The sequence below is a fragment of the Caretta caretta genome, chromosome 17 (genome assembly GCF_965140235.1).
Source record: "Caretta caretta isolate rCarCar2 chromosome 17, rCarCar1.hap1, whole genome shotgun sequence".
Classification (NCBI taxonomy): Eukaryota; Metazoa; Chordata; order Testudines; family Cheloniidae; genus Caretta; species Caretta caretta.
This window is the reverse complement of record NC_134222.1, coordinates 1,252,891-1,270,666: the sequence shown is the minus strand read 5'-3', so window position 1 is coordinate 1,270,666 and position 17,776 is coordinate 1,252,891. Positions and strand designations below refer to the sequence as shown.

General features: G+C 56.5%; 2 protein-coding genes and 1 long non-coding RNA gene across 10 annotated transcripts in view; 2 read left to right on the top strand and 1 right to left on the bottom strand.

The window, feature by feature from the left end:
• Positions 1 to 417: 417 nt before the first annotated feature.
• SARM1 (sterile alpha and TIR motif containing 1) lies at positions 418 to 15,146 on the bottom strand. Of its 2 annotated transcripts, none has more exons than XM_048824303.2 (9): positions 14,390 to 15,146; positions 8,217 to 8,835; positions 7,738 to 7,950; positions 5,894 to 5,985; positions 5,148 to 5,383; positions 4,872 to 4,974; positions 4,153 to 4,342; positions 3,911 to 4,032; positions 418 to 1,487 (listed from the first exon to the last, which is right to left on the bottom strand). In XM_048824303.2, the coding sequence occupies exons 1-9, from the start codon at positions 14,842 to 14,844 to the stop codon at positions 1,328 to 1,330; spliced, it is 2,190 nt and encodes a 729-aa protein (XP_048680260.1). In that variant the 5' UTR covers positions 14,845 to 15,146; the 3' UTR covers positions 418 to 1,327. The 2 variants fall into 2 exon arrangements, with proteins under 2 accessions (XP_048680260.1, XP_048680261.1); XM_048824304.2 differs by having other exon boundaries at positions 7,792 to 7,950.
• On the top strand, positions 5,377 to 6,631 carry LOC142069514 (uncharacterized). The gene is made up of 2 exons (XR_012665369.1): positions 5,377 to 5,585; positions 5,866 to 6,631. It is a non-coding gene; the product is annotated as an uncharacterized LOC142069514 (long non-coding RNA).
• The window catches only part of VTN (vitronectin), an 18,204-nt gene continuing 15,172 nt past the window's right edge, over positions 14,745 to 17,776 (top strand). For 3 of the 7 annotated variants that reach the window (XM_075120904.1, XM_075120900.1, XM_075120899.1), the window contains exons 1-3: positions 14,745 to 14,833; positions 15,177 to 15,225; positions 15,736 to 15,827. The gene's annotated coding sequence lies outside the window, so the exon portion shown is untranslated. Of the gene's footprint in view, positions 14,834 to 15,176; positions 15,226 to 15,652; positions 15,828 to 17,776 lie in introns of those variants that run through there. The other 4 variants (XM_075120901.1, XM_075120902.1, XM_048824315.2 and 1 more) reach the window with 4 other exon arrangements.

Sequence of the window (17,776 nt, the reverse complement as noted above, 5' to 3'; positions counted from 1 at the left end):
TTGCAGTACAGGCTGCTGAGCCCACTTCCCTCCACCCCCCCGGGAACAGGGCCCAACTGTGCCTGGCCCCACATCTTGCAAGGTCTTGCTGTCAGCCCATCCCCATCCCCAGGAAACACCCGTCTGCCTCGGCAATGGCCTCTGCCCCCATCCCCAGTACCCTTTAGACTGAGTAGCTGCTGGCTGATTTTGAATGTGCAAAGGATCTGGCTCGGGGGGCAGGGGGAGAGGTGAGGAAATGACCTGTCACTTAATGCTGGAGCCAACACAGCCTAGGCACAGCCCTGAGCTCAGAGGGAAGCTCACTCAGACCCACTGGGCTACACGTCAGCAAACTCCCTCTGAAAGGAGCAGGTGCCATGACAAATCTAGAATGAAGACCAGAGACGGCAGGAATAAAGCACAGCCACAGCCCAGTGCCTTGCCGGTGTATAATGATCCCACAGGTACAATACAGCAGCTAACGTCCTTCCTCGCCCCACCCAGCAGCACGCTCCACTGCCCTGCACGCATGGGCCTGACAGCACCTTTACAATGGCGCCCGAGGGGCAAGAACTGAGAAGTCAGGTGATAAAAACAAGATGAACTTTGTGAAGGCCTCCAGGAAAGATTTCTACCTGAGCTAGAAGCAGAAGGCTCCCCAAGCCTGATGGTGATGGGCACCACGTGGTGAGAGGCCAGGAGGAGGGAGAGGGAGCTGCTGTTTGGGATGCTGGGAGGGCAGGTCTCCACCCAGACAGGTTGTAAGGACCTGACATAAAACAAGGGGATTGCTCCAGGGCTTTGCTTTCATTTGGCTTCTCTTGCCCATTGGCACTTTGTGATGCCACTCATCCCTGAGCTGCTGCCCCTTGTGAATACACAGCTCATGGGTGTTTTTAGTAAAAGTCGCAGACAGGTCACTGGGGAGAGAAGGGGAACAGCTGTCTCTCTGCCCCAGAGCATTGGGATGGGCTGTAGGAGGCAGATAGGAAGCGGTCATTGCTCTCAAGGGGAGAACTTCCCTTTTGGTGCTGGGGCTGAATTCTAGGATGGGAGGGTAATTAGAGAGTTTATATTTGGCTGCTGCCCCAGTCAAGGGCCGTTCCTTTTGCACTGACTGAGCCAGGGAAGTGGGCCAGGTCCCTCGGGGATGGGCCCAGGGGACAGCCCTGGAAGCAGGAAGCTCTAACAGGAAGGATTTAACCCCACTTGGGGAGAGCTCTTCTGGGAATTCCACAGCACCGTGTTTCTCAACCGCTGGGCCGAGGACCGGCGCCATGCCTTGAGATCTCCCTGATGCAGATTAGGAAAGCAGCAAGCTGGTCCCTGGTTGAACAACACTCCCCTAGAGGATATGGGGCGGTGCTGCCTGGCTGTAGGTCTGCCCGAGAGGGGCTGCACACTCCAGGCTGTTCTCTGAGCCAGCTGAAGAATCTCGGGATGAGCGGCCCTGGAGGAAGCGGATAATCTTCTCAATTGTGGCCTCCTGGTACTCATGGGACCATCTGCATCCAGGGGAGAAAATGGACAATCACACCCTGCTCGATGGACTCGAAAGTCTGCAGGTGAGCTCGATGTGCCGGGCCACGGGCACTGTGAGACCGACTTTCCCCTCCCTCCCCCCAGATGCTGTTCAGTGTGCCTGGGCCATTGGCACCGTCAGACACCCCCACCCTCTCCGGATGCTGTTCAGTGTGACCAGGCCACGGGCACTGTCAGACCCCATCCTCCGGTCCACTGGGATGCTGTTCAGTGTGCCTGGGCCACGGGCACTGTCGGACCCCCCGGATGCCACTGTGACTGAAGGGCCTCAATGCCAACTGGCAGAGGGCATGCAGGTTACAGGAAACCCTGGATCTGGTGTTTACATTCTAGCTCACTAGTGCGTCACGTGCAGGTTCTGCTGGAACCCGGTGTCACATCATCACCTTGCTAATGGTATGTGCGGGTGCTGTGAAAGGAGGCATGTGTCTGTCTACACTGGAAAGAGTGTTCCTCAGGCATTGTAGCTAAAGGCAGGTCAGCCACAGGCAGCGTCCCTAAGTCAGGTTCCCATCACTTATCTCCCTCATTGGCCATTGTGTGTTGTGTGGCTCACAATGGGGGTCTGTGACGAAGCGGAACTGTTCTTAATGTTTCCTCTGAATATTGTGGGGGTACCTCAGTTTCCCCTATGCAGTTCTTAAGTCTCTAGGTGGTGGGATAAGGGTGTATGATCATTGCAGAGCCCTAGAGGGCAGGTGTGTGCAGGGGTCTAGACACAGAGAATGGCCAACACCCTGTTTCCTTGCCACTGATGGCCTGGCCCTTCCCCCTGCCAGGTGAGAGCTAAAGGGTTGGAGAACAAAGGAATCCGGTGACCTCCTGGCCCCGGAAAGGGACAAAGCCCAGAGGAGGAGGGGCTGGAGGGAGTTTCAGTTTGGGACTGACTGGGGACATGGAGTGAAGTGCAGATGGGGTTGTCTGGCTCACTGCCCCCCAAAATGGACCCTGCTGAGGGGTCCTGTTCTCTGCACCTACAAGCTGGTTTAGACCATGTTCCTGTCGTCTAATAAACCTTCTGTTTTACTGGCTGGCTGAGAGTCACGTCTGACTGCGGAGTTGGGGGGCAGGACCCCGCCTGGGTGGACTCGCTGTGGGAAGCGCACAGAGGGGCAGAGGATGCTGAGTGCTCTGAGGTCAGACCCAGGAAGGTGGAAGCTGTGTGAGCTGTGTGTCCTGCAGACAGTCTGCTCACAGAAAGGCGACTTCCCCAGAGTCCCGACTAGCTTCGTGGGGAGCAGGTCCAGAGCATCGCCCGGGGACTCCGTGACAGGGTCTGGCAGCGTAAGGGGGAGCTTGTGGGACTTCAGGAGGAGGTAACCAGTGGTCTGTTTTCAGGTGAAGAGCAAAGGGGAGAGATGATATATCTGGGGGTGCAGACAGACATCCTGGGGGAGGGGAGCAGCCAGCAGGCGCAGGGTCTTGGCCATCCCAGGGAGAAAGCGCGGGGGGTGAGCAGCAGCTCATCAGACCAGGGCGACTTGTTTGTTTCCAGTATTTCTCTTGGCTGTCCTATGGATCTCTGCTCTCTGCTACATACACTTGGCTGCCCTATGAGTCTCTGTTCTCTGCTACATACACTTGCTTTCTCAGGAAGCACCTGAGTGCTGTGTGTGACGCAGAGCTGGGTCTCAGGTCACTAGGAAGCTGGGGGTACTGGTCCTTTGGGGACATCCCGAGTGGCCAGTGCATGGGGGCTGGACACTGCAGGGGGTTGGAGTGTCCTATCGCTCACCTGCATGAGGGCCAGTAGAGCCCACGTGGGCTGAGAGGCAGGGCTTGGGTTGCCTGTGGCTAGCAGAGGCAGGGAGCTGAACCCCAGCGGCACAGAAAAGGCTCCCTCATGCTATGGCCCCGTGGTAGCGAGGTGCCTCTCAACCCTGGCAAGCCTGGGCCACGGGCACGGTAGGGACCACCGCCCCTCCTGGGATGCCATTCAAAGGGCCGCGGGGCCATGGGTGTTGGGGACCGCGTCTGAGATCCTGCACTAGTGGCTAGCAGAGCTCAGAGAAGAACTGCAGAAGCAATGAAGGAGCTGGAGTGATTGGGTCAGGAGGAGGGGTGGAAGGAGCTCAGTCTGCCCTGCTTTCCTGAAGGACAACAGGAGACACGAGATCTGCCTGCAGGTAGCTGAAGAGCCAAAATGCCAAGGAGGGAGGAGAATTATTTCAAGGGAGATCGGGAGAAGAAAATTCCACCTCCCAGATGAGATGAGTCCCAGCTGCAGAGAGGACAGAACCCCCTGCCCTGAACTTGTGACGTTCAGCAGCCTGCGTCTGTTCTCTCACCCGCCCTCCGCCTCGAGATTGCATCGTGCTGTCCGCACTCCACACAAGTCAGCAGCCACCGCAAGAGCATGGCTGGGACAGGGCCCCGCCCTACTTACTTGATGCCGTTAAATTTCAGGACAGCCCTCATGTCCTCAGGAAGATCCTGTGGATCAGGCCACTCAAAATGGTCAGCCACTGGGATGATGTTCTTCCCGCAGCTCAGGGCCGTCACGATCTCCTGCGGGGAAAGCCCAGAGCTTAGCCCATGGCTACTGCATGGCAGCCAGAGCCATTTCTAGCCCCTCCCGCTCCTGCGGTGCCACCAAGTCCCTCTGAGCTCCTGCCCAGGAGTTCTCACCTTGTGCACCCAGTCCTTGCGGTCAGGGTCCCCCATGCACTTATCCAGCGTGTTTGGAGAGAGAACCAGCACGAAGTTGCGAGCGCTCATCACACTCTGGATCAGCTTGTCCTCAAACTTCCCCGCCTCCAGCTTCTCCACATCTATGAACACACTGAACCCATGCAGCTGCAGATGGACCTTCAGCAGGCTGGGAGCAAGAGAGGCACAGCACCATCAGAGCACCTCCTTGGGCACCTGCAGTTCACGCCCTATCCTTATCATCTCATCTGGGGGCACCATGAGATTGTGGAAGCCTGTTCTCTGCTCCTCTGAGCCAACTGCAGCCCTCGAGACGGTAGCTGCTGGCTCAGGCCTGCGCGGGCTCAAGGCACCTGGGCTGTCACAGAACTAACAGGGAGGGAGGCTTTAAGCCCTGCCTCTTACTGGGCCACCAGGGGTGTAGAATGAGGACAGTGCAAGTCAGCTCCAGCAGGGAAGCAGGAAAGGGTTTGGGGGCTGAATTCCCCTTCCAGTCTGCTCTGCCCTCACTGAGCCTTCAGGCACTGTCCCCTCCAGATGCTGCTCTGCCCAGTGGGGCTGCAGCCTGCACCGCTGTCCCTCTCTGTCCGCAGAGAGATCCCGGGTCATTCCTAAGTCATCAGCACCATGACGCAGAACAGGGGCCATTGCGCCTTCCCCTGGAGTGGGTCTGAATGGGGCGACCCCTCGGCACTCACCTGGCCAGCTGGGAGCCAGTGCTCCGTCGGTAGCTGATAAACACGTCGGGCCCCTCGGAGGTGGATTTGCAGCCACTGCACGGCAGGGGAGAGTGAAGCATTTCTAGATATGAGAGAGGATAGCAGCGAAGAGTTAATGGTGATCTCTGAACGGTCACCCGGCAGCCAGACTAGTCACATCCGGACCGCGACGCAGTGATCTGACCAGCCCTGGCTGGGTCCAATGACCAGACTGGCCCCCAGGGCCTCCGTGCTGAGAAGGGAGCAGGGCCTTACCCCTGGCGGCAGAGAGAATGCGCACGCGGTGGAAGCCCACATCGATGCAGCAGTCCTCCTGCAGCTGCTCCTCCGTCACACGGTGCAGGAAGTTGCGGTCGATGCCACAAGTCACCAGGTTGTACGTGTACTGGCGGAACTTGGGGTCAATGCTGCCCAGCCAGTCAGCCAGGTTACTGCGATCGCAGGTGGAGTAATTTGCATATGTCTTCAGCTCTGTCAGCTCCCGGAAAAACCTGGCAAGTCAACGGATGTAAGCACAAGGGGATTTGATGGGGCTCGGGGTAAGGCAGGGACTCGGGAAGAGAAGAGCTCCCAGATGCTGTGGTGAAGGGTGCATGAGAGAGATGGACAGACAGACAGTTGATTGATTAGTGGAAGATCTCTGCATTGAGACGTGATGGGGCAGGACCTGCAGCCAGGGAAGCAGAACCCAGGGTAAGTCTTCAGCTTTCTGAGTAGCACACAGGGCCCCATCCCAGTTCCTGTGCTGAGGAGAGCCCCTCCCCATCCCATCCAGCCACTCCCTGTGGCATTGGCCACCCTGTGAGAACTTCCCCGGCAGCAGGATGGAGTCACAGGGGGGCACAGGCCCCAAGAGCCCAGGCCTCTCCCAGTGTGAGGTCAGAGGCAGCTGCCTCTAATGCTTCTGTCACAGCAGGGAAAGAAGGGGAGAGGCGAAGGTCTTTGACCTGGACTCTCCCACTTGTCTTTTCAGTGATGCCTCTGGGACACAAGGGTCCTACCTCTTCCGGATGATGCTAGAGGCCATCCCCAGATCTTCCCGCAGATCTGTCTCCGTCAGTCGCAGCAGCAAGTCCCCATCCACCTCATGCTCCTGCCAAGAGAGGAGATGTCAGAGCTGTCCACCAAGGCCTTGCTGTACAATGCACATGGAACCCTGAGCCAGGGAGGAGGCTCAGCCGGGGACATGGACGAGATGGTCATGCAGTGTATGGTGGCAGCCCACATGGGGGCTCATGGGGAAGCTCCAGTGCCCTAAGCCATTCTCTTTGCCATCCAGAGATGGGACTTCTCGTCAACCGCCTCTCCCTCCAGACTCCCGCTCCCGCAATTCCAACATGCTCTGGCTCTGGGTGAGAGGTGACACATGGTGGCCTGTTGCCCCAGCTGTGTTCAGGCAGGGATTTTCCCCGGGGACGGCAGTGCGTGTGCATGGAGGGCTGGCCTCCTGCTCTGGGGCTTGCAGCACTGGTGAGACAAGAAACTGGCCTAGTCCCATCCAGCTCTCCTCAAGGCTGAAGGTGCCTGGTGGAGATGTTGCCCTGGTGTGGCAGTGGCCATTGCTCTGGGTGATGGTGTATCTATAGGGTTCCTTATTAGAAACGGTTACAGGGTGGGTGTGATGTTGCACTCCATATGCTTTTTTTGGAAATATGCTTATGAGTGTGACTATAGTGTAACTGGAATATGCTTTATGCAAAACATCTCTTGTAAGGTATCAATACAAAGCTTATAATCTACTAAGTGTGGTCATCCTATTTGTATGAATGTATCATTCCTGTATCTAAAGCTAGAAATATGAAGTATTACTCTAAGGTCCTGTTGTAATTATGCAAAGTGTGGGCCATTGATGGTGGCTTAGGATCTTGATGGCTTCCATTAACTAGAACAATTGGTTGTAAATGGCTCTGTTTACTTGTAAGCCTTCCTGTGTTTCTGTGAGTCAGGTCAGGAAGAATGGAGACTTGGGGACTCCCAGGACATGTCACCATGTCACCTGGTACTGGAATCCATCTTAAACCTGATGCTTCTCCATTTGTAAGGAGGGGTGGGGACCCAGAGACAAAAGATTCCCGCCCTGTGCCAAAGCTATAAAAGGATGTGGAACAGAACAAAGGGGGCTGCAGTCATGAGAAAAACCCTGGCTACCACCCAAGCTGGAACAAGGAGTGTACCAGGGAAAAGGACTGGGCCCAGACTAAGAAGGAGTCTAGTCTGGGAAGGAAGCTTATTGGAACATCTCTGAGGGTGAGATTTACCTGTATTCGGTTTCTTAATGTACTAGGCTTAGACTTGCCTGTTTTGTTTTATTCTGTTTGGTCATTTAATTTGTTCTGTCTGTTAATTCTTGAAACCACTTATATCCTACTTTTTATACTTAATGAAATCACTTTTGTTTATTAGTAAACCCGGAGTAAGTGCTTAATACCTGGGGGAGCAAACAGCTGTGCATATCTCTCTATCAGTGTTAAAGGGGGCGAACAATTTATGAGTTTACCCTGTATAAGCTTTATACAGAGTAAAACAAATTTATTTGGGGTTTGGATCCCATTGGGAGCTGGGTGCTGGAGAAAGGTGACCTGCTGAGCAGTTTTGGTTAAAGCCTGCAGCTGTGGGGGAGTGGACCAGACCTGGGTCTGTGTTGCAGCAGGCTGGCGTGTCTGGCTTAACAAGGTGGAGTTCTGGAATCCCAAGCCATTAGGGAAAACAGGCTCAGAGGTCATTTCAGCACATCAGGTGACAGTCCCAAGAGGGTGTCTGTGACCAAACCCGTTACAGTGGGTTCTTTGTGTGTTCCCAGCAAAGGGCCTTTCCACTGCCCCTTTCCCCATAAGCACGGCCCTACCAGGAAGCTCTGGCAGTATTTGTTGAATCCAGTCTGTTGCAGCCATGTCTGCACCTCGATGGGTTTCCAGCTGGAGACGGTGGGCAGGATCCGTCGAGGCACCTCCTCGCCCATCATGCGCAGAGCCTTCTTGGCCAGCGATGAGGCCGTGGTGTTGGTGGAGTAACACACTATCCTCTTCAGGCTCTGGGCAGCCCCTATTTCACTGAAAATCTGGGCACAGAGGAGCAGGAGCCATCACATCCTTGTTTCCCCTAGTGCCTTCCCGCTGGGTCATGCTACGCAGTCCTGGCACATGGGCATTTCAGATCTACAACAGCACCCTAATAGGCAGAACTGTGAGCACACAGGGGGAGCAAGCAATGCCCCATTTCCCAGAGGCTGCAGGGCTGCTTGGATGCAACCTCAGTGCCCCTCCTCCTCCTCCATCTACTTGTCTCAGGTAATCCTGCCCCCCCCCCGCCCAAACCCAGTCTTACCTTGGTTTTCTTCTGCCTGGCTTTGATGGCCGCCTCTATGCACAGGTAGAAGAGAGCGATGCACTGCGCCTCCAGCCGCGAGCTGTCCAGCAAGGGCACCAGGTGCTGCAGGTCCTTCGCTGTCCTTCCCTGACTGTTGTCACTGCTGTCCAGCAAGTCGCATGCAAACTGCTCCGGGTCCAGAGAGGCGATGAAGGGCTCCACCAGCGCCAGGGTCCCCGACCGCTCCACCTCTTTCTCGATCTCTTTGTTGGTGGCCAGCACTGTGATGGCCAGGCATGCATGCAGGCGGATCAGCTCATCATCTTTGGAAAACACCAGTGGGAAGAGCCACTCTGCTGTGTTCTTCTCGATCATCAGCCGCTGGTTGGCTTGCCCGCCGTACATGGCACAGTTGGCCAGGGCCATAGCACAGTGGCGCAACACAACGGGGTCAGTCCAGCGGCACCAGTACAGGATGGTGTCCAGGCCTCCATCAGAAATGAGCTGGAAACAGGTCTCCTCAGTGTGTTTGAACATGTGCTCCAGGATCCCCGAGAGGCTGCATGCAACCTGGGGGCTGTCTCGCTCTTTGGTCAGATTCAGGATCACCCCCAGCCCGATCCGGGCAATCCGGTCCCTGGGAGAAAGAGAAGCAGGGGTGAAAGCAAAGAGAATGGCAGTGCCAGGGTCACCAGAGACTGAACCCATCAGCATTTACATGGCACTGAGAGACTGGTATTTGCCCCAGGAGGGACAGAGGTTTCTGCGGACAGTGGAATGCCTCCCGGTGGCACAGATGGCAGGATGCTGTCTCTCATGTCGACTGGCTGCCAGGATCCCTGCCCCTCCATAGTGTGGCTAGATACGTACAGAGCTGGTACTAAAGAACTGCTTTGTTCTCGTGCCTGAAGAGCCTTACAAATCTTCTTGGATCCAGAGAGCGCCCAGATCCCCCTGAGGAAGCATGGCCCAGAGACCCATCTCCCAAGGGATCTCCTCCCCCAACCCAGACCATCACATCAGCAGCAGTGAATTTCCTGAGTTTACACCTCACCTGACTCCCCTCCCCCCATGAGGCTTGTCCCCATCTTCTCATCAAAGCTCCCACCAGCCACCTCCCTGCTCAGCAGATTCAAACCCCCTTCATGGGTCCTCAGAACCCAGAAGGGCCCATTGTGCCCTGCTCTGTTAATGCTCTGGAAGTGGTCTGGATTCACCCTGTAGTTAACAGGAGAAAGACACATAAACACACACCTGAGCAGAGTCCCACACTCCCTTCCCCTGGCATGTTAGCTGGATTGGCCATGATTCGCTGTCCCCAGTGATCTCGGTCTGCACTGCGAGCAGGAATGTGTAAGGACATGCTTCCCTGGTGCCTACTGACGCGGTTACACTTCTTGTGTTCCTGCTCATGTTCTTCAGCTGGTTCTGTCTGTTTGACTGGCACAGGTGGTTACAACCCTCAGCAAAGCCCTCTCTGTCTGTTAGCCCCATCCCAGCTCCCCAGAGCACCAGGTTTGCTGGGGTTTGGCTCTCTGCTCCAGGCCATTGAGGTACTGCGAGGCAGGCCCTTCTTCAAAGGCTCTCAAATTCATGCTTTGCAGGCACATTTCCTGACTGTGCTTCTTGTTTCCCTTCTCACCTGCCTCTGAGCCCATGGGGGGCTTTCGCAAGATGAAAGCTGGGAGCAGCCTCTGTTAGTGACACTTGCTCCCCAGCCAGGTCTCCTATGCTTGTCCAGGGGCTTTCTTGCCACATCACAGAGCCTCCTGGCTTCCCAGCACCCTGACTAGGGATAGGTTACTTGGGGCATGTCCTGCTGGGGCCCACAGCTCGTGCCCATGACTCACTCCTGATGTCTACCCAGGATCTGTGTAGCATGTGATGGGGGTGGGGGCATCTGTTCTAGCAAATTGTGCGCACCACTGTGTTTTGTGACTCTTTGTCCTTGTCCTGCCCCCTGTTCTGGTCGTGCCCATGAGAACATGGTCTGTTAGGCTGCAGTCCAACCAGGTGCCCAGCCCAGGAAAGTCTTGGATGCAGAGCTGAATGACTGCAACTGAGAAGTCATGACAAGCAATCTGGGGCCATCACAACTGCTGGCTGGCCCAAGGAAGAGTGAATTATCTGTGCAGATGTCTGGCTGGGGAAAGGAGATGGACTTTCTCAGTCCGGCCACATGGCAAACACAGACAGAGACTGTATTTAAGGTGGGAGGCATTGCTGTGGAGGGGGAGCCAAGCACCATGACATTCTAGAGGCACTGGCTGGCGGGGGTCAGGCAGGAGGGACTCTCCCCAGCCAGAAACGCTGACCAGTCCTTGGTCTCCCAGGAGGTGAGAGATCAGATTGGTGGGGAGGAAATGGAGGGTCAGGATTTTGGTTATTTGCAAAGATCTGTAGCTCTCTAGTGCTCTTGGAGTAAAGTCGATGTGGTTAGGAAGCTCGTTGCATCCTTGTCCCATTGTCCCCAAAGGGGTTGAATCAGGAGCCCAGCGCGCTGGGAGAGCATGTGTAAGTAACCAGGGTGGCTCGTTCCAGGGTCTGGGGCAGCAGGACTATGGGGTCCCTCATCCTAAGGAAGGACTTGGACAAGAGACCGGAAGCTGGGAGTGAGCCCTAGAAACATAGTGCCAGGGCTCGGTGCAGCTCCCGTACAAGTGATGAGGTCCCCTCCCAGCAGACTGGCGACTGGCCAGGTTGTGACAGAGTGTGTGGGGTGTGTGGTGGGCCGCACACTCTGCACCATGCCGTCAATAGGCTAATGCGGATTGCAGGTCCAGTACAAGCACCGGCTGGGGGCACTGGAGCAGTCGGTACTTATCGCATCTCCGGCCAGTGGCTGGGAAGAACAGCACTGTGTTTCTGGCCCTTGGACTCCACAGAGGGGTGGGCTGGAGGGTCAGCAAAGTCCCTGCAGGCAGATAGCAACTCTGCCTGCTACATTAAAGGAATGCAACCCAGGCAGCCCCTGTCTCCCATCAGTGCAGGTGAGATGGGTGTTTCTGGGAACTCCTGTTCTCTGTGCTGCTCACAGTGACCTTGGGCTCAATTTGACAGGAATCAACTCAGATAGCAGACTCAGCCTGGCGCTGGGATCCAGAGTCCAGGCCCCTCCACGCAGTCTCCAGGCTCACTAGGTGCGTGGGGATTCTCTGAATCTCTGGCTAGGGCAGGGCACTGTCATCCTGAGCTTGTTGCAGCATGGGAACAGTTGCAAAGGATTCTGGGTAGGAGCTGCTGTGACTGGCAGCTTGCATGGCCATGGCAGGAAGCAGGCTGAGAACCTTAGTTCAGTTTGAAGTGCTGCGGCTCATCCCTGGGTGACCACAGTGCCCTCTGAGCATCCCCGGGTTTCAGCCTGGGAACGCTGGGAGGAGGGGTACCTTGGTGTCACCCCTATGAGGTTCTGGGGCGCAATCACACTCCAAGCCTGCATCTGATAGGGGCAGAGCACAGCCCGCTAGGCTGCAGCAAGAGGGCTGGCTGGGAACAGAGTGAACAGACTCGTCTCCCTGCCCAGATGCAGGACGTGTGGTTCTGTATGAGTCAGACAGCAGGGCCAAACGGCCGCTCCCTCTTGCCAGAAACCGAGGGGCTGAATTCAAACTCTCTGAGCTGATGTTTCCTCCCATGTTAATGACATCCTAATGCATTCTCCTAATTAACCTCTTTGCCTCTCTGGGTCCTGCTGTTACCACTGGGCTCAGTGGAGGGGGCAGAATAGGCTGTAAATTTGGGTGAGCCCCAGACTCCACAGCGGGGCCAGCTGCAGCATGTGCTGATCCTTACATGCACCAAGCCGCGTTTGCAGAGGAGACCTTGTTCTCAGAAATGGCTCCTGCACTGAATATGTACGTTATAGCTCTTCCCCGACAGCCGCAAGTCCCACTACACTCACACTCAGATGCGTTTGCAAAGAACGTGCCTCGTGCATTCACTTTCTAAGCATGAATCCTTCTACCCAGTACCTAGAATCTACTCCCAGAAAAGCGAGTCCTAACCATCGTGGTCAGCCTCTTTGGACACCCAGCTATGCAGACCCACATTGGTGGGAGCTCTGTGTGACCTCAGCTGCACAGTCAAGGCAGTGTCAGTCTCAACTACCGGCTGGTGCCTGGAGACAGTGCAGCCCTGGCAGGCAGGGTTGTGAGGGTGCAGCAGATCAAAGAATACTGGAGCAGGGTCCATGCAGAGCAGAATGGCTCAGGCAGAGTGGCAGCTGGGTAGAAACCTGCTGGAGATCAGGAGAGGAAGGGGAATCGTGGATGAAAATGTCCGAGCTGGAGTGAGCTGCCATGTTGGGCAGCTGGTAGGACTGATGGGTTAGACAACGTGATTGTCAGGTTTGCAGGAAATGTTAAAACATTTAAAACTCCATGCATCTGATGAAGTGGGTTCTAGCCCACGAAAGCTTATGCCCAAATAAATGTGTTAGTCTCTAAGGTGCCACAAGGACTCCTTGTTTTTATTAAAACAAGAAATTCAGGTCAGATTGCAGAGACTTTCTGCCTCGGACTCCTCCCCGCAGAGTCCAAGACCCTAGGTTTACTTGTCCAGATACAGATACAGTCCAATCTGGGAGCAAGGAACCAGGCTTGGGAGTCTGGGAAGCCAGCACAGGGATCAGGGAAAGGATGTGGGGATAGTGGGGAGGGAATCAGAGAAACCAGCAGCCTAGCTCACAGATGGGGCAGAAAGGCCAATGGCAGCAGCCAGGAGGGAATCATTAGAGACCGGGTGAAGCTGCCGGCCCGTGGGCCTGTCATCTGCAGCACTCTGACACCAGGGCTTGGGTGAAGAACGTTCTGAACTCGCAGGGAGTTAGGGCTTAGAACCAGGTGCCCGGCCCCAGCCACTCAGTGTCCTGGGGACAAGGAGAGCAGCTCTCTGGTGCAGGGGACACTGCTGTCAGTGTATGGCACAGCCACCGGCAGGCTGAGGTCACTGGCTGAGATGAGATGCACCCTGTGGAAGATGATTTCACAGCCCAGCCCAGGGAGAGGCAGATACAAATGCTGCAGCAAGAGAGAGGACGATTGGAAAACTCATCCAGGCACTAACCTGCCTCCTATGCTGCAGAAACCTCTGCTCAGCTAAATGAGTGAGCAGGCAGAGCTGGGTGACTGAACACGGCGGGCAGGTCTCATTTCATCCAAGCAGGAGGGCTGGAGCTGTCAGACCGAACCCAAGTACGTGCATTGGACCATACAAGAGGTGCCTGAGCCGGTCCCTGTGGATGTCAGGGGCAGAACTCCTCGTCTCCCTGCTTCCTAAGAGGGCTGAGAACTGCGAGACCCAGTTAGCTGAGCCTGGGACGTGTTTTGAGCCAGAATGTGCTAGCAAGTGTCAGTGTCCCTTGCACTTTGCCTCAGCCCCTTTTTCATGGCTGCCACCTCCCCAGCCTTTAGGGCCTTCTGTCAAATACGCTGGCCCATCCCTCTCAGTGCCGTGTCTCCACAGCACCTAGGACAGTGGGGCCAATGTGGGGGCCCTCGGCATGACCATCGTGACCATGGTTCATCCTCAGCTACTGGCCGTGCTGGGCAGCCTCTGCAGTGAGCCGGCTCCCAGAGGGTACGTCCCCCTCACCTGCCAAGGCCTGAACAGGGGACGCCCGTTGTGACAAAGACCCCAAACGTGTGACATACAAACGGAACATGCTGCTGGAGTCACCCGGTTGTGTGAATGACTCTGCCCTGCCACGGGAGCCTGCAGTCCGGAGTGCATCGCTGTCCACAACAGAAGGGAGGGGTGGCGGGAACCTTGGGCAGATGGGGCAGGCCAGGGGGGCGTCTGCCTCGGTTGTGTGCAGAAGCAGTGTCTGTACGAGCATAGGCAGTGCTCTGTGTGTGAGGGAGACAGTGTCTCTGTGGGTGGTGGGCTGTCTCGGGTGTTTTGGGCTGTCTCTGTACTGTGGGGTGGGAGTCTGTGGAGTGTGTGTGTTTGGTGGCTGATGTCTGTGCTGGTGGGTCTCTGTGTGGGATGTTCCTGCTCCAGAGGGGGGCGTCTCTTTGGGATGTGCTGGGGGCCTCTGTCCTCTGTGTGTGCAGTGGGTGAGGGATGTCTGAGGGCTGGGCTGTGGGTCTGTTATCAGGCATGTGTCTCTGCGGGATGTGTGCTGGGGGAAGGGCTCTGGAGGGGGCACTGGGGGCAGGGGGCACCTGGGTGTGTGTCCTTTGCAGACTCACCTGTTTTCTGCCACCAGGATCTGCTCCAGGAGTTTGCTTGCCTGGCACTTGGTTTCCAGCTCTGTTGCCTGGAGCAGGTTCAGCAGCAGGTCCAGGCCCCCCTCCAGGCGAATCACATCACACAGAGCTTTGGCCACATCTCTCCCCAGGGTGGGCATCACCCAGGCTTCCTCCACCAGCTGGAAGATCTCTGCAATCCCCTTCCTGAGATCCTGGGGGTCAGTTGCCTGCTTCAGGGAGGAAATGGCCAGGTGCAGGTCAGGGAGGATCCGATCCAGAGCCACCTGGACATCCATGCTCACGCCAGGGGACACTTCTCGATGGTTGTGGGCAGCTCCCACCCCTGACCACAAGCATGCATGGCTCATGTACTCAGGCACCGACAGCCTCTCTGAACTGGACATGGCAAAAAACCGGCACAGTTTATAGATGGAGACGAGCAGGGTGAGAACCATGGGCAGCTCCTAGAGCAGCATCCCAGCTCAGCCTCCACAGCTGGGGCCTGGGAGCCTTGGCCCGGGACTCGTCCTGGAGGGCACAGAGTCAGCTGCAAAGGGCTGTGCACGGACCCTGGGCAGGCCAGCGGCTCTGCGGCCTGGTGCCCTCGCAGGGGCGAGAGCAGAAGTTGCTGCTTGCAGCAGAGGGAGATGGAGGAGTCGGGAGGGATGGAGAACAAAGCGGGTGGAGCTGGGGGAAGGAGGCTGGAATGGCAGGAGGAGGAGGGGTGGAGCCAGGCTGGGGACCAGCTGCAGTGCTTGACGTGTGCCAGCTTGTTCTCCCCTCCCAGACCCGGATGCTGTTGCCGCGCTGCCGGGATGCAGAGCTCGCAGGACCAGGTGAGTGAACGGCAGCTGCTCCCTGCACTGCCTGCTCCAGACCCATCCAGGCTCCGCCTGCTCAGCATCCTCCCATCTCCCCGGGGGCGACGTCACCCTCTCAGGTCCCGCCCCGACAAGGAGGATCTGTCCCTATGACAACAGCATCCCCTCCTCCTGCGGCCACCAGAGATGCTCTGGCAATCCCCTGAGCAGGGATGGCAGCCTTCCCGTCAGGCCCTCCTCACCCAGAGCCCCCCTCTGCCCCCGCAGCTGGTCCGCCCTGAGCCGCCCCAGCTGGTCCATGGTCTCACCCCATAGACTCTTCCCTGTGCAGTCAGGAGGGTGGCGTGGGCCTGGGGGGCTGCCCCTTGCTCCTGGCTGGCCTGGGGCCTGGGCGGAGCAGGAGGCAGCAGAGTACACTTGCCTTTCCCTCTCCCCTCCGCAGTCCCCACGGAGCCCCCAGGAAGCAGCCCCTGCCCCTAGGCCTCCCGGCGTTGCTGATTGCTGCTCTGTTCCTTCTCTGCACAGGTGGGTGAGTCGTCCTGCCTGCCTGGCCCTGCCCCCGCGTGCACGTTCGCTACCGGGCCAAGCTGTCCTCATTCAGAGTGGTGTAAATCAGGGTGAGTCCATTGGCTCAAGATTTACCCCAGGGTAGCTGCAAGCAGGATTTGGCCTGGTACCTCCTTTTGTCACCTAGCCTAGACAGACACACAGGACAAAAGACACTGGATGTTGCCTGGCCGTGCTGAAAAGAGCCGTTAAAACCCTTTGCACCACAGCCAAGCCGCAGCCATCTCAGCCTGAGACTTAAATCCAAGTTGACGTTTTGGTGCCATAGCAGCCACTGGTGATCCTCCCTGCACCTGCATGGAGGGATAGAGCCGGGGCTGTCACAGGAAAGGGCTGTTATCTTGTGGCAGGGGACAGTAAACAGCGGGATCGGAATGTCCCAGGCCTCCAGGAGACGCTGAGTGCAGAGCTGTAAGGAGTTTCCTGGCCCATGTTTTCTACCCAGTGCTAGCAATAGGTCATCTTAGCTAGGAGTCCACAGAGCACAGGGGGCTACGGACTGTAATGAGCCTCCCTAGGTGCTGGCTAGCTCATGTGAGTCTCCCTGGGGGTGGCTAGCTGGTCTGTGCGCGTGTCCCTGGGGGTGGCTAGCTGGTCTGTGCGCGTGTCCCTGGGGGTGGCTAGCTGGTCTGTGCGCGTGTCCCTGGGGGTGGCTAGCTGGTGTGTGCGTGCATGTGAATGTATCGGAAGATAATTAGTCCTTTATCACTGAACTAAAAGGTAACTGGCAAACCCTATCCGTACCGGCCTGACTTTCGCTGCTTTTCCCACTGTCCTGTCCCTACGGTCTTGCTGACCCCATTCGTCTGGTGGAGAAGCCTTCAGCAGTCCCTGCCGACTGCATTCCTAGTGCAGAACAGGAGGGTGTGGCAGATCTGAGAGCTCCCAGGTCCCCTTGTCTCTGTCTCCCAGCCTACAGAAGGGGTGATAAGGCTGACAAACAAACATGACTCCTGCAAGGGCAGATAGCAGCACACACAGACCAGTCCCCGGTCTGTCCAATCCCAGCAACTCTGGCACAAAGTGTGCAGTGTCTCTCTGCTATAGCGATGTGAGATGCCCCACATGGGGCAGAGCAGCTGGGCCCAGCTTTGCAATGGGAGGCTGCCCCGTGCTCCGGCTGGGCCTTGGCAGCGTGTACAGGCTGAGCCCATGTGGATCTGGGAGCCTTGCTCCTTGCCCCCTGATGGCTAGGAGTTATCAGGAGCCAGGAGGAAGAGCCAAATTTATGTTAATTGGTAACGAGAGGCTCTGATGAAATGAGAATTCTGGGAGCAGAATACACAGAGCTTTGTGTACCCAATGAACTGGAGAGCACAGAGAAAGTGAGCAAAGACCCCAGACTCTGCATGATGCAACCAGGCTGCTCACTGGCCCCTGGCTTCAGCCCCTCACCACTCTGGAGTGCCAGGTGGTTTGGTCACTGGCCCTGCAGCTGCTGATACACAGGGAAATAGCTTCACTCAGATCCTAAAGTGCAGCCATCCCTGCATGTCTTGGGGGCTCATGTCAACATCGCCAGCCCCAGGTGGTCACAAATCGTGAGTCAGACCCAAAAAATCATGAGACTGCCTCAAAAATCCCAAATGCTGGATTCTGGTCATTTGCTCTCTGAGCCTTTGGGGGACACTAGGACCAGAAGAGGCTAAAATAGGGGAAGAACAAGTTAAAAATTACTTAGACAAGTTAGAAAAGGAGTACTAGTGGCACCTTAGAGACTAACCAATTTATTTGAGCATGAGCTTTCGTGAGCTACAGCTCACTTCATCAGATGTATACCGTGGAAACTGCAGCAGACTTTATATACACACAGAGAATATGAAACAATACCTCCTCCCACCTCACTGTCCTGCTGGTAATAGCTTATCTAAAGTGATCAACAGGTGGGCCATTTCCAGCACAAATCCAGGTTTTCTCACCCTCCACCCCCGCACACAAATTCACTCTCCTGCTGGTGCTAGCCCATCCAAAGTGACAACTCTTTACATAATCAAGTCGG

Excerpts from the sequence above, each read along its gene's own strand:
- SARM1 (XM_048824303.2), bottom strand. The coding sequence starts at position 14,844 with ATGGTTCTCACCCTGCTCGTCTCCATCTATAAACTGTGCCGGTTTTTT. Across the intron at positions 8,836-14,389 it reads ATCCTGGTGGCAGAAAACAG|GGACCGGATTGCCCGGATCG; the intron begins GTGAGTCTGCAA and ends TCTTTCTCCCAG. Across the intron at positions 5,384-5,893 it reads TCTAGCATCATCCGGAAGAG|GTTTTTCCGGGAGCTGACAG; the intron begins GTAGGACCCTTG and ends TTGACTTGCCAG.